At 30.9% G+C, this 26,736-nt stretch overlaps 1 protein-coding gene across 1 annotated transcript in view; it reads right to left on the reverse strand.

Annotated features, from left to right (window-relative positions):
* Positions 1 to 26,736, reverse strand: part of LOC107451737 (cysteine and glycine-rich protein 1) — a 58,577-nt gene that overhangs the window by 14,950 nt on the left and 16,891 nt on the right. Inside the window, exons 2-3 of the mRNA XM_071179017.1 lie at positions 3,031 to 3,162; positions 1,211 to 1,388 (exon numbers count right to left, since the gene is read on the reverse strand). Coding sequence (XP_071035118.1) covers positions 1,211 to 1,388; positions 3,031 to 3,127 — 275 coding nt within the window. The 5' untranslated portion in view covers positions 3,128 to 3,162. The remainder of the gene's footprint in view (positions 1 to 1,210; positions 1,389 to 3,030; positions 3,163 to 26,736) is intronic.

The raw sequence follows: 26,736 nt of genomic DNA on the forward strand, positions 1-26,736 counted from the left end.
AAATCTGTCGGGCCACAAAGTCCTCCATGTTCCCATAACAAATCAACCTCTGGGGGTACTGAATTGGAGATTGATTGTTCGCTGGTTCAGGTCAAAATTACGATCTGTGGATGAATGAATGGATGTATGACTGGGTCCACCCTACAAGAGGGTGTGAACTCTTGGCCATAGATGGCACCACTAAAACAAGAACAATCTCACACCCTCTGCCATAATGGCAGACGACAACAACAATTAACGTTTTTTCTAATGGTAGTAAAAGCAATTGTTTTCACAATTGTAACCAGAACTTTTAAGTACCCAAAAAATTTTAAAAATTCTACCTAAAACATATTGCAAAATTAAAGTTCATCAGGGTCGAGAATCTTGCAATATCATACAGTAAACTGTAAATATTTTTAGTGTTTCTTCAAACCAAAAAAGGTTGCAACTACTTTACACATAAGTTTTGTAGTGAAACGCTACAGAAAACTTTTGGTTCTTCGTGTTTTATTACAAGAACCAACGATAGTTCCTAGTATAATGAAACACAGAGAATTTTTTGACACTAATTGGCACAAAGTAGCTCATAGCTACAAAGTAGTGTATAAATATTTTTAGAGTATAAACATGAAGTTTCAGAACATAAATAATGAAGGAAGATTTGCTTTGCTGAGAATACTTTGGAATAATCTTTTTTCTTTTTTTTTTAAAATATTTTTTTAATCTAAACTAAATTATTATTTTATTTGATATCTAACTAAAATAAAATATTGATTCAATGTCTTTACAAACTCTCGAAATTGAGATTGAATAAAAACAATTATGACTTTTTCTATAATTAGTTTATAATAATTAAATAATTATTTTAATCATTTTAGTTAACATTAAGTACTTTAGTTAATTGTTTTTGAATAGTAATAAGCATTATAAATATATTTTATCAGAGCCTTAATTAATGTGTGCAAAAAAAACTGACTTAAATAATAAAAAAAATCTATTTTAAATAAAAAAGAAACACTTTTTTTTATTTTTAAAAAATAGGAATTTAGCGAATCCTGAAAAAGACTTTAGTATGATGATATTCAACGATAATTGTGGACATTTGCTCATTTTGGTTCAAAGAGTCGATTCTTTCACTAAATTATAAACACATTTATTCTGTGATATGATTTATAACTGAGATAATGAATAAAAAAGAATGAGTTGTTCAACTTGAAATGTTAGTTACCAGGTGGGAGGTCCATTGCGGTAAGCATCGGCCGTGTCCATGGATAAAACGCCTGCCCCCACTCCATATCCATACCCTTTGGGACCAAAAAGTTTCCCATAACATGATTTGCAATAAATGTCTCCTTCATGTTCCGTTAAGTTGTTGCTGTCAAGTCGACGATTGCACTGTTTATTAGCTGTGAACAATAGACTCATTAAATAAGAAATACAAAAGAACAAAATTTATTTTATATGGAAGATCTCATTGTAAAACATTGAAAAAAAAGTTTTTCCCCTAGATCAGCGTTTCCCAAAGTGTGGTAGCGCACCCCCAGGGGTACGCGTTCGTATGCGAAATATCTTGCAACAAATGAAAATTTCAAAAATTTTTATTTAAAAACAAAGCTAGCCATGAAATTTTACGATTACGTATTTTTTATTGGCTATTTTTGGCAGAGTTAACAGTTAATAATTAGTGATGTCAACAGCCAGTTGTGATTGTTACATTAAAAATAGATTCATTTTTTTTTTATTAGTGGTACACAACATTACGAAACATTTAGAGAAGGTACACAAAAGTCATAAGTTTGGGAAACACTGCCCTAGATTGAAAGGACATTTTATTTTGTTTATTTATTTTACAATAACAACGGCTATTTTGTTAAGAGGCCTCTTTACCGAACTCAACTGTCGAGTAAAATTTAAAATATGTCTTTAATCCATTTCATTTAATTTTGACAAATAAACTGATGAGCCGTGGTTGCTTAGGAGATAGAGCGCTCGCCTTCCAATAAGGTGTACCGGGTTCGGATCCCAGCGATGACTGGTTGTTTTGAATTCTGCACCCGGCTCGCACCGACCACAGTGCTGACGTAAAATATCCTCAATGGTCAACGGAGCATGGGTTAGAGTCCCCTTGCCATCAGGTTCACCGTGGGAGGTTTTGGTTAATTTCCTCTCCATGTAACGCAAATGCGGGTTAGTTTAATCAAAACAGTCCTCCTCAAAGACAAATTTTTCCCAATACTTGATTCAGAAGATCCCTTGTCTTCTGCATTGGGTTCAAAGTTACAAGGCTACGGAGTTGAACATTAGTAGTCGTAAACCAAAATTGGGTCGGCTGTTCAACGACGGTTATAATAAATAAATAAACTGACGGCGAACAGTTGCTCTAATTGGCGGTACCTTTCAGAACATTTAAAATACAAATAACTGCAAACAATACACATATTTAATTGTAAAAACATAATATTACAGCAGAAAATAGATTTTCCTTATTTTTGATATTGCTTTTAAAAATTTTATTTCGTTGTAATAATTTTTTCATTCATTTAGTAATACGTATTAAAATGAAAATGTTTGATTTTTATGTATGGGAGAATTCAACTAAGTTTCAAATTTGGGAAGAAAAAAAAACAAGGGTAGGTGTTAATATTTTTACTGGCTATACAATATTTCTTACAATTTTAGAAGAATAAATTAATAATACAATTTTCATATTTCTTAAGAAATACTTAAAGAATCATTTTATATCTTCAGAAGTTAAAACATGCTATTTCTCACAAATATCAATGAAGTGTAAATCTTTTTGAGGTTAGAAGGACCGACAGATTACAAACGAAAAATAGTGTTTTTTGAACAACCTTTGCCAAAAAATGTAGATATAAATTTATAACTTGTAACAATTATTTGCGTTATTAGGTGCCTAGCTTAAATATTTATGGTAATATGGACATTTTTATATAAAACAAATGTCGTATGTTTTTGTAATAGCTTTAAAAATATTAAATTTCGATCATTAAATGCATAATTTTGAGAAAAATTGAAATGTGTTTTTACCGCAGCTGAAACAACTCTTGTGCCATGACTTTCCGATGGCAATCTTCTCTTCATTGAAATAAACAACGGTGCTGCATCGTGCACAGGATCCTGGCATGATGCAATAAATATATAGTATTTAATTTACACAACCTGCAATGAAAAAGCAAACAATCATTAGTTTTGAAAAGCAAACATAGACATACACTTTCTCTGTTTCATTATTCATTTAATAGGCAATTTAGATGCTCAATTTAGCTGTAATCCAAATAAAAGTTTGTTTTTATTCTATTAGTTTTAGTACTACAGGTTTCGTAGTGTATCTCAAAACAAAAATCAAGGTAACATTTTACAAACAAAAAAATTATAATAATCAGGACATTTTTGGGTACGATACACACACTAGACGATTTTTGTTGTTGTTGTCGTCAGCCATTAAGAGAGGGGATACGATTGTTCTTAGTATCCAGTGGCGCCATCTATGGCCAAGAATTTGACTTCTGCTACACCCATACATCACACCCGTTTTATAGGGCGGACCGAATCACATATCCATTCCTTCATTTTGACCTGAACCAGAGAACGATCAATCTCCAATTTAGTACCCCAGAGGTATAATTTGTTATGGGAGCATAGGGGACTTTGTGACCCGACAAATTTAACGTTCACCAGCCACCATTTACTACTCGGGGAGTTATCGGCAGGCTGGATTCGAACTCCAATTCTCACGAATGTGAGTCCAGCAAAAAATCTATTCTAATCCACTGCATTAAAAATTTCGTCAGTGTTTTCACTACAGCGCGAGAACATATTTTTCTCGCATATTTTTTTCTTTTCTCGCATTAAAAAATTATTACTGCGAGAAATTCGCGCATTCTATAAATCAATTTCAAAATCCGCGAATTTCTCGCATTTTAGAAGAAGCTTCGAATTACGCTATTTAGAATAAAATCCGTTTCACTTTTCTTCCTGGATCTCTCATTATTTTCAACATTTGCTCCGTTATCTAGCTTCCCTATTTACCAGTATTGTTCAGAACCTTTTCGAACAACAGAACACAACCGAACCACGGAACCCCTTTCAGAACACATTTCTCTGCAACCACGTGTTTACCGTAGGTAAGGTTTTTTCATGTAAGACGTTCAAATTTTTTATGCACTAATGTAAGATGGACAAATACCTAGTAAAGGCAAAATCTTCTATGATGATGCAGCAAGAATATTCAATGCTTTAAAAAATAGAAGACGTTAAAAATGTATTATAATAAAAGAAATGATTTTTTTTTCCAAGTCTATTTGTGTTTTTTAACTTTTTGGAAATCTCACTTAACTTTCTGAAATCTCACCCTGTTTTAGAGAAAGGGTGAGAAATTCTCACCCATTTTTTTTCTATGATGAAAACACTGAAGAGTCATATTTCTGTAACTGTCAGCTAACTACTATAAAGTACATGTACAACACTCAGTGTCTTCAAATAAAAAATTAATATTTTAAAAATATACAAATAATGATTTCGTACAAATCGATCACAAATGAATTTAAAAAGCGGTGTGGCTTCGCGTAGATACAGTGAGAATTCTGAAATGAATTTTCTGACTTTGGATCTTCGGAAAATTTGAATTTCCTAAACTAAACTTCGCAAATAGATTCAATATGAAAATAAATCGGAATAAGTTTATTTGAAAATTGATAACTAATAGTTATTTTCAGGAACAAATAAAAACTATATCGCAAATAATATAAATACTAAATACAAAAATAAATTATACGAAAAAGTAATCCATTGTAATAAAATAAAAACTGCGAGAGAGTTAAATGTCTTTATAACACTGGATAAATAATCATAGCTTAGAGCAAAAAAAAAGTGGGGGTAACTTTCGAACAAATGGGAATTTCGAAAAACAAAAAGTCTCGTTAAGTTCATAAATAAAAATAGTCACTTCAGAACATCAATATTTAACTTAGCAATTGTATTTCTACGTATTGCAGAATAGCTCACAAGGTAATTTTTTACTTCAAATTTAACAGCTAATATTTCACAAATTAATTAGCGAATAATAATTTTTTCATCGTTTTTCTACCCAGCTTCGTAATTTAAAATTTTTTAAGACTTATAGTTTTCGCGTAACAAAATAAAATGTAAAGCAAAAAATGCTTAACAAAAAAACTCATTTGAAAACATTTTATTACATTTTCAGGATCAGTTGAATTACGTTTAAAAAAAATTTTTTTTTTTTTGAATAAAATTGGCCAAATGGTAAAATTAATTTTTTCTAGGGAGCGTTTCTCTTACTCGTTAGTTCAATAAATTCAATTTCCAATCCAGCCTGGAAAAATTTCGCTTACCGTCGGGTTGACCATGGAATGTTTTCGTGTTTTTTCCTTTCGTGTAACGCAAATGTTTGCTTATTTAACGGAAAAATGTTTTCATTAAACCAAAATTGCCCCTTGACTGTTGCTTGATCTAAAAGTTGCTTCATCTTTGGAGAATTCATTACCAGAATACGGAGATAGGTTCATAACAATAAGGACAGCAAAACCGCTATGTGAATTTTATGTCCAACATTGGTTAAAAGATCTAGAATCTAACAGTTTAAGATATTGTATAAAAATAGGTCATAGGCAGGGAAAGAGGGCACAATTTTATTTAATCATTATTAGAGAGGGAACAATCATCCAAGTGCTTCCGGATGAAAATTAGGGAAAATCTTGCAAAATAAATCCATAATACATTTCGTCTTAGGGAATTAGGGAAATCTGAGAAATTAGAATTGGTCTATTAAATAGGTGAAGGGAAAAGGTCTTTCTCAAGGTTCAATTAAAGAGAAAAAATCAAAAATGTTAATTAATGCTTAACTTGAAGTCAAAAATAGATTAAAAGACAGGATGTGAATATTAAAGCGAGAGAAAGAGCGTTTAGTTTAGAATAATAGATTAATAAAAATATTTAAACAAAGGAATAATATAAAAAGATTAGTTGAAGCTTTTTATGTCACTCACTCACACACCCACACGCTCGGAAGCACACACGCGCACAAAAATATATATATTAATAATTTTTTACTCTTATTCCTCTCGTTTAATTAATCTTTAATATTTTGAATGTTTTCTCTATCTTTCTAACTCTCTATATATTATATAATCATTTCGTGAAACAAAAATCCAAATATATCATTTGAATGCTATATAACTAAACTAAATATAACTTTCAATCTAACTAAAAATTATGATGTAAAAGTCTCATTATGAAATCATTCGCTCCCCCCTGTTGAAATAATTGTGCAGAAAAATAATAATTTTTTTTCTTCTTTTTTTAGTTTTCAATAAAACATTTGTGTTCATTTAAAAAGACTGATTTAAAACCGTGCTAGTAATTTACAACAAAGGGGACATTGGAAACCTTAAATTGTAGCTGTAGTGTTGTTAGGGTACTTCAATTGAGAGTGGATAAAAGCGGAAGCCGTCAATTAAAAGTGTCCGAAAATGATGAACACTCGAATCGACCTTTAAAAAAACAACCAAATAAATCAAACTAAAAAATAAANATTTTTTTTTCTGTGTATAACATTATATTGCTAATTGTGTAAAATTTATTGAAATTTGCAATTTCAATCGTGGGGAGTGTTAATTCCCATTAAACATATAGATGGCGCTGTAAGCGTAAATTGAATTTAATTGTAGAACTGAGTGCTGGAAGCAGCAGTGTATGTGTAATGTGTATGAGTAACGGGCTCACGAGCGAGTCCGTAATGCTGGTACAAAATAAATGAGTATAAAATAAATACAGTCCAATTATTGTGTGTGAGCTATTGATCTGACCAAACTGGTCACTGCCCTAGATTGAAAGGACATTTTATTTTGTTTACTTATTTTACAATAACAACGGCTATTTTGGCCTCTCAACCGAACTCAACTGTCGTGTAAAATTTAAAATATGTCTTTAATTCATTTCATTTAATTATGACAAATACACTGATGAGCCGCGGTTGTTTAGGCGATAGAGCGTTCGTCTTCCATTGAGGTGTACCAGGTTCGGATCCCAGGGATAACTGGTTGTTTTGAATTCTGCACCCGGCTTGCACCGACTACAGTGCTGACGTAAAATATCCTCAGTGGTCAACGGATCCCCCTGCTATCAGGTTAACCGTGGGAGGCTTTGGTGGTTTTCCTCTCCATGTAACGCAAATTCGGGTCAGTTTAATCAAAAAAGTCCTCCACGAAGACAAATTTCTCCCAGTACTTGATTCAGAAGATCCCTTGTCTTCTGGATTGGGTTCAAAATAACAAGGTTACAGAGTTGAACATTAGTAGTCTTAAACCAATAAACTAATAAACAAATAAACTGATGGCGGACAGTTGCTCTAATTGGAGGTATCTTTCAGAACATCTAAAATACAAGGCGGTCATCTATTCTAGATTCTCTATTCATTTTTTCTTACAAAAGTATACTAATAAAGTTCTACAATCAGTAGTTTTTGAAGCGTAGTTAAATAGTATATAAAGTTTCTTGCTTTTAGATTTCTGATAAATATCTTTGCTTTTGCGTAATTTACATGAAAACTTTTTTTTTAATCAGATTAATTTTCAATAGTTAACATCGTAATAAAATTCAGTTCTATTAATCCAAAAAACTGACAAGTTTTGAACGACAGACTCTAAACCACGAATCGCAAAATTTTATTGTTTTCAAGATTTGAGAAAAATTCGTAGAAATTCTAAAAATTATCAATTATTACTGTTTCTCCTCATTTAACAAAAAGACACCTTTATTTTTCTAAAAGGAATTGTGTTGTCGAATTATATTATATGATCAAAAGTTCAAATACAAAAAATATCAAGAGAACGCTTATCAAAAATTTAACTTAAAATCCATGATGGCGACGATAGAGAGGCCTCTTAATTACATTTGGTAAATATAATTTATGTTACTTTGTAATTTGCATTGAACCAATTTTCAAATTTGTGTAAAAAAAAAAAAAGACCGCTTTTATAATACCTAATTGCGCGTAACAGCAAATAATATACATATTTAATCAGGCTGTGTAGCTAAATCTTTCAACAAAAAATAAGCACCTTTTAAGTACTTTTTGAGTACTCAAAAAATATTTTTAAGCACTATATACATTAACAAAATGCAAAATAATTTTCAAAGACTTTACGTGATCATGATAAAATAACTAGTTTCTGGCAAAGAACAGTTTTTTTTTTATTATATCAGCCATAATCGAGAGATTTTTCAGTTCGATATCAGAGGGTGGAAAATGAAGCCTGAAATTGAGAGTATCTTGCAAAATGCAGCAGAGTTGCTCATGAGAGTTCAATAATCTCACCGAACTCAACTCAGTAGACGCACAAGCGGACTCGCAAGTATTTCATCTAACATGTAAAATGTTGGCGATTTCAAACGCTATGGACCGACGGTACGCCGAACTGGATTGCGATTGAAATATTGGATAGGACAATGAGAAAATCACGCTTTTGCATAATACTTGGCGAAAATCGACATGGTAAAGAAAAAAATCTCATTGTGGAAAAGGGAAAATCAAGCACTTTTTAACGACACAAAATGAAAAAAGCACCTTTAAGGGCTTTTAAGAAACGAAAATCAAAAATAAGCACCTTAAGGACTTTTTAAAAACGCTACGCACCCTGTTAATTGTAAAAACATAATACTACAACAGAAAATAGATTTTCATTATTTTTGATATTGCTTTTAAAAATTTTATTTCGTTTTAATAATTTTTTCATTCATTTAGTAATACGTATTACAATGAAAATGCTTGATTTTTATGTATGGGAGAATTCAACTAAATTTCAAATTTGGAAGAAGAAAAAAACCAGGGTAGGTGTTAATATTTTTACTGGCTATACAATATTTTTTACAATTTTAGAAGAATAAATTAATAATACAATTTTCATATTTCTTAAGAAATACTTAAAGAATCATTTTATAACTTCAGAAGTTAGAATATATATTTATTGTAAAAATCATAAATATCAATGAAGTGTTAAATCTTTTTGAGGTTAGAAAGACCGACACATTACAAAAAGAAAATAGTGTTTTTGAACACCCTATGCCAAAAATGTAGCAATAAATTTATTACTTGTAACAATTATTTGTGTTATTATGTGCAATTATAGCACAAAATTTCGTAAGCCTAGCGTTAATATTTATGGAGATAAGGACATTTTTATCTAAAACAAATGTCGTATGTTTTTGTAATAATTTTAAAAATATTCAATAAAACTGAAAAATTTTTTTAGAGCAATTTAAAATTAATTACAAAATTTTTGCTTTAAAATTTGAAAAACACTCGTTGAAAACTAAGCAATGCAAAAATAATTAAAGTAGTTTATTTATAATAAGCATATGTCGAAAAAAATAAAAAAAATTTTTCCATAATGCTGTAGTGAATCAAATTTGGCTACTAATGAAAAAGTTTTGAATGTCTTAATTTAAAAAGTTTTAAGCAATTTTCAAACTAGTATTTTTACTTTTTAAAAGAAAGCTTTAAAGATTAAGGGGTTTTTTATAAACATTTTTTTTTTTGGTATCATAAGACAAATTAAATAACAAATGATAATACCATTCAATAAACGTTCATACACCAAAATAAAGGTGCATAAGGAAAGGAAATATACTTTTTTGGGGGTTGATCCCCAACAATGGCGGTGTTATTTTTAAGAATCATGGTGAAATCAAAATGAAATTTGCGAAAAAAAACCACTTGTTATTTTGAGCTTACTTTTAAAAAGTACGAAACTACTTGAAAATTGCTAAACTTTTTAAATTTCGAAGATATTCAAATCGGACTTACTTGAAATTGCTCTAAAAGTTTTGTTTAAGTTTATTGAATATTTTTAAAGTTACGGTAAAAGAATGTAAGACAAAAAAATTAGTTTTTTTTTTTAATAAAAATGTCTATATTTCCATAAATGTTTTGGCTAGACTTAAGAAATGTTGCGCAATTATTCCATGTAATAACTAAAACAATTGTTACAAGTTACAAATTTATGGCTACATTGTTTGGCTTAGGGTATTCAAAAAACACTATTTTCCATTTTTAATTTATTGCTGCCGGTCCCTCAAACCTCTAAGAGCTTTGAAATTCATTGAGAAGTACGAGAAATTGCATAACCTAAACACTTCTAAATTTATAAAATGATTTTTTAAGAAATACAAAAAAAAATGTAGAACATAAATATAAAAAAATGTGTTTCTACATTATTTTGTCTACCCCTGTATCTATCAATATATATTCGGCTTTAGAATAAAAGAACTAAATGTGAAATGCGATACAATTAAGCACAGAAATATATATATATATATATATATATTATTTAATAAACACACATTATCTACTTTATATTTTATTTTTCTTTTGCGTTATTTTTTCCCCTGCTGAAAAAAGTTACGTTCAATTTTAAATTTTATTGTATTTTGCGCANATGTCCTAGCAATTACACGGTAAATCAAGTAGCAATTTTAAAAAAAATGATCAGGTTTTGTTTTTAAACTAAACACCTCCAATCAAATTTCGATCATTAAATGCATAATTTTGAGAAAAATTGAAATGTGTTTTTACCGCAGCTGAAACAACTCTTGTGCCATGACTTTCCGATGGCAATCTTCTCTTCATTGAAATAAACAACGGTGCTGCATCGTGCACAGGATCCTGGCATGATGCAATAAATATATACTATTTAATTTACACAACCTGCAATGAAAAAGCAAAACAATCATTAGTTTTGAAAAGCAAACATAGACATACACGTTCTCTGTTTCATTATTCATTTAATAGGCAATTTAGATGCTCAATTTAGCTGTAATCCAAACAAAAGTTTGTTTGTTTTTATTCTATTACAGGTTTCGTAGTGTATCTCAAAACAAAAATCAAGGTAACATTTCACAAACAAAAAAATAATAATAATCAGGACATTTTTGGGTACGATACACACACTAGGCGATTTTTGTCGTTGTTGTCGTCAGCCATTAAGAGAGAGGATACGATTGTTCTTAGTATCCAATGGCGCCCTCTATGGCCAAGAATTTGACTTCTGCTACACCCATACATCACACCCGTTTTACAGGGCGGACCGAATCACATATCCATTCCGTCATTTTGACCTGAACCAGAGAACGATCAATCTCCAATTTAGTACCCCAGACGTACAATTTGTTATGGGAACATAGGGGACTTTGTGACCGGACAAATTTAGCGTTCACCAGCCACCATTTACTACTCGGGGAGTTATCGGCCGGCTGGATTCGAACTTCAATTCTCACGAATGTGAGTCCAGCAAAAAATCTATTCTAATCCACTGCATTAAAAATTTCGTTTTGTGAGGCATATTTCTGTAACTGAAAGGATAAAAAAGAACTAGAAAGTACATGTACAACACTCAGTGTTTTCAAATAAATAATTAATATTTTTAAAATGTACAATATACAAATAATGATTTTGTACAAATCGATCACAAATGAATTTAAAAAGCTGTGTGGCTTCGCGTAAATACAGTGAGAATTCTGAAATGAATTTTCTGACTTTGGATCTGAATTATCTTCGGAAAATTTGAATTTCCGAAACTAAACTTCGCAAATAGATTCAATATTAAAATAAATCGGAATAAGTTTACTTGAAAATTGATAACTTACAGTTATTTTCAGGAAACAATAAAAACTGTATCGCATACATAATATTAATAATTTTTTATTCTTATTCTTTTCGTTTCATTAATCTTTAATATTTTGAATGTTTTCTCTTCCTTTCTAACTCTCTATATATTATATAATCATTTCGTAAAACAAAATCCAAATATATCATTTGAATGCTATGTAACTAAATATAACAAAATATAACTAAACTAAATATAACTTCCAATCTAACTAAAAATTACGACGTAAAAGTCTCATTATTAAATCATTCGCTCCCCCTGTTGAAATAATTGTGCAGAAAAATAATAATTTTTTTTTCTTTTTTTAGTTTTCAATAAAACATTTGTGTTCATTTAAAAAGACTGATTTAAAACCGTGATAGTAATTTACAACAAAGGGGACATTGGAAACCTTAAATTGTAGCTGTAGTGTTAGGGTACTTCAATTGAGAGTGGATAAAAGCGGAAGCCGTCAATTAAAAGTGTCCGAAAATGATGAACACTCGAATCGACCTTTAAAAAAACAACCAAATAAATCAAACTAAAAAAAAAATAAATAAATAAATAAAAACATTTGAGTAACACTAGACTAAGAATGAAAAAGACAACGCCGTATATCTTGAAGTTGATAAAAAGAGAAAATCGAAAAAAAGACAGAAAAATTCAAGAGCTACTGAAAAAAAAAAAAAAAAAAGTGAGGCTTGGGATTTATTAGATGGATAAAAGATGACTTGATGTTGTGCGCATTTCTCTGTATCAGAAGATAATTAACTTAAGAATTACAAGCATATCTGTTTTGGATGAAAAAAAATTTATTGAAAATATATCTGTATTTTATCTGCTCTCTCAATACAATTATTATATAACAATAATAATAATTATTAAAATTTAATTATTAAATTAAATAAAAGAAAGAAAAAGAAGGTTGAAAGTTCGTTGCCAGTGTTGCACTGAGCGAATTTTTTGAGGCAAATTGTCAAAAAATTTAAGAATATAAACTTTTATTTGTAATTTATTATTGTACAAAAGTAACGATAAAAGTAGAAAATAGTTAAAAATTCAGAAAAATTGCAATTTCGTGTTGCATTTTTTTTATTTCTATCATTGAAAACTAAGAAGATTTAGCATAAATTCTGCTTAGATATACAACTCTAATATGGTTTCATAAAGTATTCTGTTTAAATGTTATATAAAACAGGTAGCTGTCAAAACTTCATCTTTCGGGAGAGCTACAAAAAAGTCTCAATCGAAGTGACTTAGATCACTTAGATTATGATAATACAAGGGCACATTAGCAAGAGCATTTTCGACAATGTTTAGCATATTTCACAAATCGTAACTAGAGTGATTGGTCGATTTTATGGCATATTGCAAAAATGGTTACAATGCATCTTTTAAGCTCGTGAAAAGTTGATGGTTCAGCATATTTTGCTCGGACATCGATGAAAAATGCTATTGTTTGATTTAAAAACACTTCTAGGCTTCATTGAGGCTAACTATCATCTAAGCGCATATAAACTCAATATTTTAAAAGATGTAACTATTTCACCATGTATAAATATTTGATCGCCAACGGCGAGTTCGGAAGTGAAAAATTTGAGCTCTGAGTTAAATTTTTAAGAATTTTCTGTTTGCAAGATAGATTTTAGAGATTTTCAATATGCAAGTTTGGAATTTGCGCACGATGGACGAATATCAATCCACTCCTATGCCTTGATTTTTTTGAATTTAATCCTACACTAAATTTAGTGTAGGATTATTTTTTGAATAATAAAACAAGGCGTCATTTGCAGGAAAAAAAAAGAGTTTTTTTTTAAAAAAAAAAAGCCGTAATATATCCCGGAGTGAAATTTCTTTGATTCGCTGATGGCTGGAATTCACCATGCAGAGATATAGTTTTGCTTGTTTTGTTTTGCTGATGCAATCCAAGAAGAATTTAATTTTTCCTTGCAAGATACAGAGTATTGATAAGAGTCGTACTATGCTCGGATGCCAATGTTCCATAGTAAATTTCATGTTATCAATTCAGTGAAACCAAACCATTGATGACGTTGATACAACAAATCTCTCAGAGACTGATGTTAAAAAGTGGTGCATTGGTGCTTTTTTTTTTTTCGAAAAATAAAAACATATTTTACTACACTATCTATCTTCATTTTTTTTAACAGCGGACTTTCAATGAATATGACAAATAGTCTTATTTCAGCTCAGCTCAAAGGAAGTGATTTCTACAGAATAAACAGGTTGTGGATTTTATTAATTTCTTTATTGATTTCAGTTTTAATTAAGTTTGTTAAGATCGTTCAAATCAAGTTAATTTTTTTTAAATGGGTAATTTTGCGCACCACTTTGTAAAACACTCTCAATATGACAGGTCATTGATTACAGGCCATTTTTACAATAGGAAATTTTATTTGGTTGTTTCTAAATTTTTGATTATTAAATTATTAACACGTCAAATAGTGAATATAATTTTTAACTTCAACTAAAAAACTCACAAAATCGATAATTGTTTGATTTAAGTTTGATTGTATATAATAATTTCAGTTACTTTTTTTCAAAATTACGTTTAATCTTCGAGATTTCAATGTCATTCCCTTATGTTAAATAAGTATTTTTAAGGCTGTTTTTCGAAAGCTCCGTCGTAATATTAAATGATACTTTTTTGAGAATATGCTATTTTTATAACTGCTGTGAGTTTGCAACTGTTACTCATGGTTGTTAGGTCAAATTTAGCCTGTATAAAGCAGTAAACGGTGTTTAGGATTACTTTGAAAATGGTGCAAACGTCAATACCACCCTTTTGTGAAAATGAAAAGAGTTTGTGGTCTAATTTTTTTAAAATTTAAAAACATACTCCAATGGTGCATTACCTAGGCTCATAAAGAAATTGTAAAAACTAAGAATAAGGCAGTGACTTTGATAATTTTTATCTAGGTGGGAAAATGTCACCAAATTGATGATTTTTAAAAAAGTTTAATAGCTTCTAAAATATTTTAGTTTTTTATCTTGTTTAAAGCCCAAATAATTCTCCAAGGCAAGATTTTATATGAAGTTGAAAATCATCGCAGTGCTTCAAGTGTAAGTCACTTAAACTAAGACTTCTTTTTTTTCTTCCTTGGCGACAGATCTTCGAAAAACAGAGTTAATGATTAATTCTTAAAAAAATTATTAGTAACTTTTAGCACAACTTTATAAAGCATTTGGCACACATTATATAACATTTTTCTCTAAATTGTTAATTCACATCACATTGACGTGAAAAGATAAAATTGTTCGAAAAGGAACGGGTACTCTTTATTTATGAGATACGACATAAATGGTGTTATTTCCTTACTTGTCTACAAATTTACTTCTTCCTTATCGATGGTAAACCACTCAAATTCACTTTGTAGCGATCAAATAGATCGTGTAGTGATAGAAGTGAGGAAAAATACAACATATTTAATTTTATTTTTTTTTAGAAAAAAAAAACTACTTGTATACGAATATTATCATACTGAGTTCCTCGAATCCGAAATACATTTTCATCCTCTTCATAGTGCGTGAGGCAAGCATGAAGGTCAAAAGTGGCATTAAACAGCTGGCTACCAGCATGGCATCATCGAATGAGGGGGTTTCAAGTGTTAGCAAAATGTGTACTTGAGTTTAGACAGGGAAATAAAAACATTTGAGNGGGGGGGGGGGAATGAAGATTCATAAAAACAAATTTCTTCCAGGATATAATAACGAATATGTAGAATTTTCAGGATCTGTAAGAAATGCGTAAAATATATCGATACCGCAATGATGTTAAATTGCTTTTATTTTTTAACAAGTTTTTTTCGTAGCTCTCTCGCCAAGGAAAATAAAGAAGCCACAGTTTAAGTGCCTTACACTTGAAGTAAAGCTACCATTTCAAACTGTATGTGCCATCTTGCGGTAAATAACTATCTGGGCTTTAAAATGAAAAAAAAAAACTAAAATAATTTTAAAGTTATTTAAACTCTTTTAAAAATCGATTTGACGGCACTGTTCCACAAAGATGAAAATTATCAAAATCACTGTCGTATTTTCAGAATTTGCAAATTTTCATGAGCCTATATTCAGCATTGGAGTAAGTTTTTAAATGTTGTAAACTCAGTTTAATTATGAAAATAGCAAATTATTCGTATAACAGTATCATTGCATATTACTACAGAATGACTTCGAAATTTATTATTTTTCCGTCATTCAAGCAGCAAAACGCTGGTTGATTGAGTTTAAAAATAAAACTTGCAGTCATTGTGATTTTTAATGCATTTACTATAAAGATTTCATACATTTATTTTAAAAAATAAAAATTGGCAATTCGAAATATCGAAATTTTCATGGGAAAATTAAATCATTAAATAATTTTCATCATTTTATTTTTCAATCCTTCGAAATAAAATTTTAAAAAATTCCAGATTTATTTTAATTAACCAATATTTAGTACATTTTTGGTGAGTAAAAAATTATTAAAAGAAATTAAATCATTTGAAAGTTTGAGAATACCATGAGGGCAGTTCAGTAGCCTGATGATATGCAACTGGCATGTTGAAAACGCCATTTTTATTTAAATTAACAACAACAAAAAATTTCTCCGGAAATTCTAATAAATTTATTTGAAAATTGTTGCTATTATAACTGCTTTTTCCACCTATTTTTCTCACTTTTTTTTAATTTTAAATAATGATTACTTTTTCATTGTTGTAAGAAACATTATCTATCTCTTTCGAGATCTTTATTTTATAAGCTCACACTAGATTTTGAAAGAACCTAAAAAATCGAGATAGATATTAGATGTCTCCAGGCATGAAGATTAACATTCATATTGAAATTTTTTAAAAATATGAAAAACTTAATTTTAAAAGATAAAGACCGTTGTCAATTTGAACTGTTAAATGCATCGTTAACAAGTAAAATTACTCCTCATTTGTCTTTTTTTTTCTTATAGAGCAAGACATTATGTATTCCTAATTTTAATTTTTTTCAAATACAGTTGTTTATTTATCAAATACAAGTTATTTTTTTACTTTGTTACGATTGACATGCAAACACAATGTTTTTTTTCCATAAAACTATAATAATTATAAATTTTATAAACAACGCGAGCTTTTCTTTATAAAAAAAAAATATCAATTTTAAAGAGAATGAATAATTAGAGCCATGATTAATTAGCAGCAGTCATGGGGTTTGATGAGCAGACCAAGCAGAGGGTATTGTTGTAGTAGTAGGTCATAAATATCACTGTGAGCGCGATTTTTTTTTGTTTTCCAGTGGCGCCATCTACAGCCAAAAATTAGACTTCATAACAGCCGCTTATTGGGCGGCCCCATTGTACATCCACTCATTCATCCACAGAACGTAATTTTGACCTGAACCTGAGAACGATAATGGCTTAGTGACCCCACAGATTTAACGTGCACCAGTCACCAATTACTACACGGGGTGTCTTCAGACGGCTGGATTCGAACTCCCAATCTCAAAAACGTGAATTCAGCACCCTAACAACCAGGCTATCCCAGTCCAAACGGTCTTCTGATTTGTTAAACAATCTGAAATTTGGCATAACGAACTCATTTGAGCTAGAAATGCGCAATCATTTTTTCTAGGAAAAGGTATCTGGATTGGGATCGATGACTTAATTATTTCTTAATGTAATAAGAGTAATCTTGCTTTGAAAGTTTAAAAACAGAGCATATGTATATTATTTTTAAATTTTAAAAAAAGCATTTTAAGTTTTGCAAACTTTAGCTTAAAGCTAGTTTTAAACTTTTTCTGCGGAAAATTTTTCTACTGTTAAGGGGCTGTTCAAATATTACGTGAACATAATTTTTGAATTCTGCCCCTTGTCAGCAAAAATAAGCAAATCACAAAACCCTCTCCCAAGCATACATAGCAATTGCATAATAACACCATTTTGCTTTAACTTTCACTTTAGTAATTTAAAATCAAATAAAATATATTAAATTTAAATAATTAAATTAAATTCAAATAAAAAACATATAACTTCGCCATGAAACAGATTTTACATTTTAATTCATCTTCTAAAATTAAGTGGAATATTCTTTTAAAAGTCTTTCGTGTTTTTCTTCAATTGTCAACATCTTGATCCCTTGAATCCTTGAAGAATTTTTGTTCAACTTTTTTCATACACAATTCTTCCAATCTTCTTTCTTAATTTCTAATTTAAAATTTATTTACAAGTGTAATTTTTACCTAAATTATTCGGTTATAACTTTTTATTATTGGAAAAAAATTGTTATTAGAATTTCAGGGAATCCATTCTCAGGGAAAAACGAAACAAGTAAATCCTGCAGCTGCTTACGTAATATTTTACTGTTCATCAAATATATCCTTGAGTTATATTTGTTTTGAACACGTTTTGGTCGAAAAACATTTTTTTAAAAAAGGTTGAAAGATTTATGTTTGTATATATCGAATTTTATTACAATGGCTTTTTTTTCCAAGTTTATTGAAATTTGTGAGAAAAAAAAACAGCTATAAAATTTCTTCCGCTAGTTTGTGTTTTCGAATTAATTTTTGGTTTAATGGCAGGGGTTCGCACTTTAACCATTTAAGGTCTCAACCAGGGGTGATTGTGAGCCCAATTCAAAAATCCTGAAAATTTCTAGAGTAAAATCATTAATGATCCCATTTCAAAAAATGTATGTCTTTATAAATTTAAATAATTTAAATTTTCAAAACATGAAACTCTAAATAAATTAAATGCAGTATAATTTAAATGAATAATTATGCATGAATTAACTTATATCTCTAATGACATTTATTATTCTACCAAAAAAATATTTACAAATGAAAGAGATGCCAAGTATGAATTCTAGTTCGAATATTTTTAAATAAAATATACAAGAATTTTTATACATAAATGAGATCGATGATTTCCGAAACTTCCGGATCACAGTTAGCTAAAAATCCAGAAATCTGGATGTTTTCCAGAGCACAATCATCTCTGTTTAGTATAGCTTCTAGGCTTTGAATTAGGTACTCAGATTTTGGGGAATCAAACATGATTAAAATAATAGTTCCTAATGATAAGATAAATTATTTTTCCAGTCGTGGTGGCTCAGAGGATAGAGCTCTCGCCTCCCAATGTGGTGCCCCGGGTTCGAATCTCAAAGATGGCTGGTCGTAACGAATTCAGCACCAGGCTCACACCGACCACAGAGCTGACGTAAAATATCCTCATTGGTAGACGAATCATGAGTAAGAATCTCCTCACCATAGGGTTAACCGCTGGAGGTTTTTCATGGTTTTCCTCTCCATGTAACGCAAATGTGGGATAGTTCCCTCAAAAAGGAAAATTTCTCAAAATGCTTGATGAAGGAGTTTCCTTGTCTTCTGGATTGAGTTCAAAATTACAAAGGCTACGGAATTAAACATTGATAGTCGTAAACTCAAAATTGGGCCCCCTGTTCAACGAAGGTTATAAAATATTTTTCCACATTTTTTTTTTATCTTTCTTCTCCAGTGTTCCATTTGAACAATGAAAGCCTTTAGAATGAGTTAAGAAAGACAGCTGATTAAATAACGACAGAAAACTGAGAAAACAGGAAAAAGGAGAATTTGTTTGAACAAATGGCATCGAATCACTCAAGTGACAACGCAGTTAAGAACTTCTCGAGGACGGAGTTTTAATGAAGTATTACCCACTTATTCACATAAAATGATGAATACGAGAAAGACAAACTGATTCCGGAAACAGCCGATAACTCCATCATGTATGGAACATTAGAGTTTGTAGAGGGAGTTAGGTTTCTGGTTTGAAACAACAATTTATCAATATCTCCACAGAAACTTGAATTTTAAATCATGGAAGTAAAATGAGATATTTACTTATATGTTGCTCAGCAGAAAGTTATCTCTTAAATACAATAAAAAACATTTAACATAAAAAAAAATAGAAACTTTTATTTTTAGCAATTTTCCTATTTAATGGGTTATTTTATAGCGAATTTCTTCACAATTCGATTATGAACGACGAGTGTCAGGCTGAAGTCATATTCTTGGCTAAAGATTGAGCCACTGAAGAACAGAAACGCGCCCTCTGCCTATAAATATATAATAATAATACTATTATTCAACCTGATATAAGCGGGCGGGAAAACTTAACAGAAGAGTTCATTTTATAGGTGGGGAAACGCGCAAAATATGAGAGTTAAATAAACTCTAGCAATATTTTTACCTTGGCCCAAGTTGGGCTCACAATTGACCCAATATAAGTCCTATATGAATATGCAACCAATTTGGGATGTCTAGATTTTTAATATTAGTCCTATATAGGGCCAATATCAGAATTAAAATCAGAATAGAACCTAAATTGGCAAATCGGGTGTATCTGACAACACTATATAGTCGATATTGGTTGTAAAGTGGTTGTAAAATATCGGGTGAATCGGACAATTCTATATAGGGCCAATATCGGCAAAATAACGGCCCTGCGAACCCTTTTTGAGCCAAGATTCGTGAATAATGGTGAATATCATCGTAAATATTGGTCAATATCATGCATGAATATCATCGTGAATATTGGTGAATATCATGAGAGCCCAAGTTATTTTGCTGCTAGATAGGGAAGAGTCTATATTCATTTTTCCCGATTAGACTTTCTTTGCCTCCCCCACCCTGAATAGCTGAAATAAACTCTACCGGTACGCTTAACTCTCAGTTTATACACGCGATGAGATATCCGTTAGCTCCACTTATTTTGTCAAAATTTCTTCATACAAATTTTCACTATCATTGGCATCAGCAATATTCTTGTTTTATGCTGGCCATTGGTGACCTGTTTGGCAAATTTAAAATACATATATATTGCTTAGAAAATCATTTGCATATATATTGCTGGATTTTTAGGTAAATATGCCGGGTATGTTTCTCATTACTTTGACGATCTCGGCGACTTTTTACATTCATACAGCTTCTACTGTAGAATTGACATTCGAGTTACCGGATAATGAAAAACAATGTTATTACGAAGACATTCAACAAGGAGTAAAATCTACTATTGAATTTCAAGTAAAAGACAAAATATTTTCTTTTTCCAATGTCTACAACTAATTAATGAAAATTTTCAAACTTTTTTGTCTGAGTCGTTTTATAGTTAGAGGCATTTCTTTCATTAGGAAAAAAAAAAGTTTTGTCCTTGTTTTTAATAAAAATACTATAAAGTAAAAACAGATGTAAATTAAACTATGGTCAAGACAACATAACTAATGTAAACCTGAAAATAATCGCTCGCCACGTATCGAGTCATCAAAAAAAGTGATCACTTCAATTAAATAAACAATTTTCTTTTTTCTTCCTTGAAAATCATTAAGGATAAAAGTACATCAATGCAGAAAGACTATGGAAAACAAAATTTTCATTAAAATATTTCATGCCTCCATTCAATATTTTGATCCTTCAGAATCCATCAATTAAAAATCAAAAGATTCATGTTACAGAAGATTCATGTTACCTTAATAATTCACATATTTCAAAATTGTGATGTATAACGTTAAATGAATTTACCCTCCCCGAATATTTTCAAGTATTTCAGTACATTTTACTACATTTTGTCACATATTTATATTATTTTTATAGTTGAATTAACTTTTTATAGCCATAGAGTATTTCTAATAAGACTTTTTTAAAAATACCAAGCTAAAGAAAAGTTTGCAAAAAGTAGCTAGCTATTAAATGAAAAAGACCTATCGATATCGGTCACCGACTCATTTTGTTTAACCCCTTCCTTCTCGCTCCCGTGAAAATGACGGGGCGAGGTTTCGCCTGCTATTTCTCGCTCCCGTGATATTGACAGGCTGGAGTGTTCAGTAGTAACGCAGCAATAAGAATAAAACCAATTCATATCTTTTGCCCGGAAAACATTTTATTTCTCATTTTACACACTAGATGGCAGTAACAGGATATTTTTAAGGTAATTGTAAAAAGATAGTTTATTTTAAAAACTAGATGTTAGAACTAATCAAATACGTAATATAAATACAAAAGCCAAAAAAATAGTCGCTGTAATGAACGTTTTCTTGAAAGCTAACCGATCGTTAAGGAGTTAAGAAAAAAGTGGCTACTAAGTTATTAGTGTCGTCCGGCCACTGGCCCTTAACTGAAATTTTAAATTTTCCGGTCTACCTTACATCAGGGATTAATGATTGGATATTCTACTGCCACATTTAATTTCTATTATCATGTCTTTATTATGATAAAATAGAAAGTTTTTTTATTTTTAATTTTTTAGTGTCTTGCGTACTACAGTCTGGCTTTCGCTAACAACGAATAGACTTAAGGAAGAAAAAAAATCTCCTNAAGGTAGGCGTGTTCACATCACGTCCGAAGGTCACCAATGTGGGGGCGGAGTTATCGACCATGCCAACCGTCATCTATCAAAAGGTACCTCGACATAGAGTCGAGTTAACATGTCTTATATACTAGTGAATTGTAGTTGTAATTTTGTAGTGGTAGATACGCTACACCTCCATTCAATATTTTGATCCTTCAGAATTCATCAATTAAAAATGATAAGATTCATGTTACAGAAGAGTTCCTTAATAATTCACATATTTCAAAATTGTGATGTATAACATTAAATGAATTTACCCTCCCCCTATATATATATATAGTGGTAGTGAATTTCACTCATTTTTTTTTTTTTTTCATTTTAGAATACTTTTTGTTTTATAAAAATAATATGTTCAAGAATTCTTTATTTATACTTCAATATATTCTAACTACAAATATAGGTGCATACATCTAAACTTGCAAGAGGATTTTACCTCCCGACAAAATCGCTTACCGTTTAAGGAATTTTTTTTTCTTTCTTTTTTTATTAAGAATTTAATTCTTTTCTACCATATAACTTTCAGTATGAAAGTGTCTTAAAGCCTGTGAGAATCTTATTAGAAATAGAAATATGACATTTCATCACCACTATTTTTAATTCAGGCGCAGTTCGCACGTCTAAAGTTCATACATTTTTCAGCCTCAGCATGACAGTCTAGAGCACATAAAATTCGTTTCTACACACAGTCTCTAATTGGTTCTGTCATATGCAAGATTTCTGAATCTATTGATGCTGATGATTTTAGGATAAATCCACGCTGAATGAAGTTGATGGTAAAAGAGTCAATCTTATATTAGGTCTTCCCCTTTCCAAGGGCAGTAAATTTATCACACGGCTTGGAACAACTATGACCTTCTACAGGCTGCAGTGCCTTGAAAGAAGAAATTTAGCAAAGCTAAGTTTACTAAGCTACTGGATCAGCTAGATCTTTTGATAAATATGGTACGGCCCTATTTAATTTCATTGGATTTAATAACTTAAATGATTAGTTGTTTACATTTATCATTCATAAGATTACATTAAATTCATCAAACATCATTTGCTTATACGATCACTCCAAAGATGGCTCGAAGAAAGACTTATCTATACGCTAGTATTTTTCTTACAAATGTCAATATTTTGAAGGTTTTGAGCGGTGGCAACTATGATGTTGATGTCCTCCTGGAGTCACCTACAGGAGATGTACTCTATCGTGGATTAAGAAGGCAGTACGACACTTACTATTGGACTGCTGATCTAACGGGGGAACACAAACTTTGTTTCAGCAATGAGTTTTCTACATTAACTCATAAAGTTGTATATTTTGATTTCATTGTGGGAGAAGATGAGAAACCTCTCCCTCACCTTGATCATCATTTAGAACAAGTAACTGAATTGACGGAAAAGGTGAGTCTTAATTTAATTGAAAGTAGCTTTTCAAAAATTACGTTTTTTAAGTTAAAAAAAACCTCGATTTTTGTGAGATAAAATTTCTCGTCTATGTCATAATAAATGTTTACCGGGTGTCCTCCAAAGGATTGACCTGATTTCAGAACTAAAATTCGCGGAAGCAAAGGTCAATAGAGGAATGAGAGCCATGATGACTCAGGGAATTGAGATTTCGTCTTCCAATGAGATGAAACGGGTTCGAATCCCTGGATACGATAAGAAAATATGGCTTGCAATGCTGACGTAAAATATCCTCAGCGGTAGACGGATCACGGTTTAGAGTCCCCTTGCCACCAGGTCAACCGTGGAAGGTTTTTGCGGTTTCTCTCGCCATGTAACGAAAGTGAGGGTTAGTGCCATTTGTAAAGTGGCTGNACTTACTATTGGACTGCTGATCTAACGGGGGAACACAAACTCTGTTTCAGCAATGAGTTTTCTACATTAACTCATAAAGTTGTATATTTTGATTTCATTGTGGGAGAAGATGAGAAACCTCTCCCTCACATTGATCATCATTTGGAACAAGTAACTGAATTGACGGAAAAGGTGAGTCTTAATTTAATTGAAAGTAGCTTATCAAAAATTACGTTTTTTAAGTTAAAAAAAAACTCGATTTTTGTGAGATAAAATTTCTCGTCTATGTCATAATAAATGTCTACCGGGTGTCCTCCAAAGGATTGACCTGATTTCAAAACTAAAATTCGCGGAAGCAAAGGTCAATAGAGGAATGAGAGCCATGATGGCTCGGGGAATTGAGATTTCGTCTTCCAATGAGGTGAAACGGGTTCGAATCCCTGGATACGATAAGAAAATATGGCTTGCATCGACCGCAATGCTGACATTAAATATCCTCAGATAAAATGATCACGGTTTAGAGTCCCCTTGCCGCCAGGTCAACCGTGGAAGGTTTTTGCGGTTTCTCTCTCCATGTAACGAAAGTGAGGGTTAGTTCCATCAAAAAGTCCCCGACAAAGACAAGTTTCACCCAGGCAAGAAAATAATATATTATATATATATTATTTTCTTAGACCAAATGAAATAGGTTTGATGTGCATCATAACGTTTACCTCATGTAAAATTTTAAATCTGTAAGCTTTGCCGTTTACTCGTATCGTTCGGACATAGGCATTTTATTTTATTATATACATAGTCTAAATTTCGCATGGGGCTCTTAGCCGAGAGATCCTTCTGCCTAGATTAAAATTTTAATTTCATTCTTTATTCAAGCTTGTACGCTACTGATGCATTAAATTTTAACAATAGTTTAGTTTTTATCAAAAAGGTTAGTTTTAAGCTTTTATCAATTCCCATCAAATTAATAAAGAGGCAGAAAAAATATCTACATTGTAATCGCCCAAGCAAAAATCTAACACAACACTCACACCGGTGTGCTAAGTACGGGTTGTACTGTTTGTATCAAGTGTACGTAGCCCGCAATGCTCCAGTCAGATTTTCAATCTTTGGGGGCTTATCAGACAAATTTACGATCTGATTGGTGCAGCAACAAGACGCGTGATGCGCACGCACAAACTTTACTGTGTAGATTTGTGAAACTTATATTTAAATGAAAGTAATACAGCTGAAGCCTCTCTTAATCGGGCCTTGATTATATGTAACAGACTGTGGTTCTGGCAATAACTTGTTTCTCATTTCAGTTGGGAAACTCGTCAATCAACGTACACGAATCTCTTAATGCCATTATAGCCTACCAAACGCACCATCGCCTCATGGAGACACTGAGTAGAAAGCGGGTAGGAGATCTGAATGCGTGTGTCAGCTATTGGTCCATGATGGAAACCATCATTATTCTTTTTATTGGCATCGGGCAAATTATTGTTCTCAGAAACTTTTTCAATGAGAAAACATGATTATCGTTAATAATACTATTTGAAAAAAAGTATTTTAAATGTAGAAAAATGTCACCAACTTTAATATGTGAGAAAATATGCCGTTCCTCCTGTTTTGTATGCTTTAAAATAGCATTAAAAAGTTTACAGAGTTCAAGAGTTTTCATGCTTAGTGTAATCTTTGGTGGTATATTTTTTTATAGCAGTAAAACAACCGAACAGAATTAGGTTATTCTTCTAAACAAACAAGCAATCCTGTTATTTCAATCCCCAAGAACTAAATGAAATTAATATAACTTGAGGAAATTTATACTTAAATAAAATACTATTGTAATGAAATAAAAGAAAAGAATGAAAAATGTTTAATATTATACTAAGAGTATGGTTAATACAAAGAGCTGTTATTAATTTCCTAGACTGATCTAAACTCCTGATAATATTTTGTGAATTATAAAACTAATTAAAAAGCACATGATGTATTACATTTCTATACTCGGGTGTAAAAAAATCAAAAACATTTAAAGTTCGAAATGCTTTTTAATTCTGACGTTGGAGATTCCTTATTGATTTCAACTTTCTTACACCTTGTTCCTACAACGAATTTGGATGATGCGGAGAAGAATTATTCACGTATTCTTGTTATTTTGAAAAAAAATCTCTTAAGAAAACTTTGTTTTAGCAATAGTAGAAAAATTGCAATATTTATGAATGTCAGAATTGAAGAACATTCCGAAGCAGAACTTTAAATGCTGTTTGTAAAATTTTGACGTCGGAAAACTGCAATGGTGGAAGTTACTTACAGATCATAATATTTTCAGGAGTCAGTCTTCAAAATTAATAGCTACAACGTATACAATAGCACCTAAATTATCTGACGTCAAAGAGATCTAACATACTTTTGGACAATCGAAATATTAGGATTATCGGGCTCCATTAATTGAATCTCGAACCATAGCCATTGGAAATGTAAAATAAATAAAAACATAATGTATGTGAGTTGAATGCTAAATTTCTAACCCATAACTGGAAATGTCATCGTAAGGGGCACTTCCCTCTTTTTTGAATGATGAACTTTTTTGAATAATTATTGAATGAATATCGATTGAATTATTATTGTCGAAAATTCATTTAAATTACTTCAGTGTTAGACCTTTAATTAGATTTTAAAGATTTGGCGAGTTTGTCAAAGTAATCGCGAAGTCTTTAAACTATGATTATAAATCTTTTACCGAACCAATTTAAATGCCAATTTTAACAATAATCACTAGAAAACATGAAATTAAAGTAATTTGATAAATGAAAGTTACTATTCATAAACACACCAAAAAAAAAGAATGCATAATAGGGAAGCGCCCTTACAGGCGTACGATGTCATTTCCAGCCATGAGTTCTCATGCAATTCTTAATCCTCATGATGTGCCCTACCTTCTCCAGG

The sequence above is a fragment of the Parasteatoda tepidariorum genome, chromosome 3 (genome assembly GCF_043381705.1).
Source record: "Parasteatoda tepidariorum isolate YZ-2023 chromosome 3, CAS_Ptep_4.0, whole genome shotgun sequence".
NCBI classification, from domain to species: domain Eukaryota; kingdom Metazoa; phylum Arthropoda; class Arachnida; order Araneae; family Theridiidae; genus Parasteatoda; species Parasteatoda tepidariorum.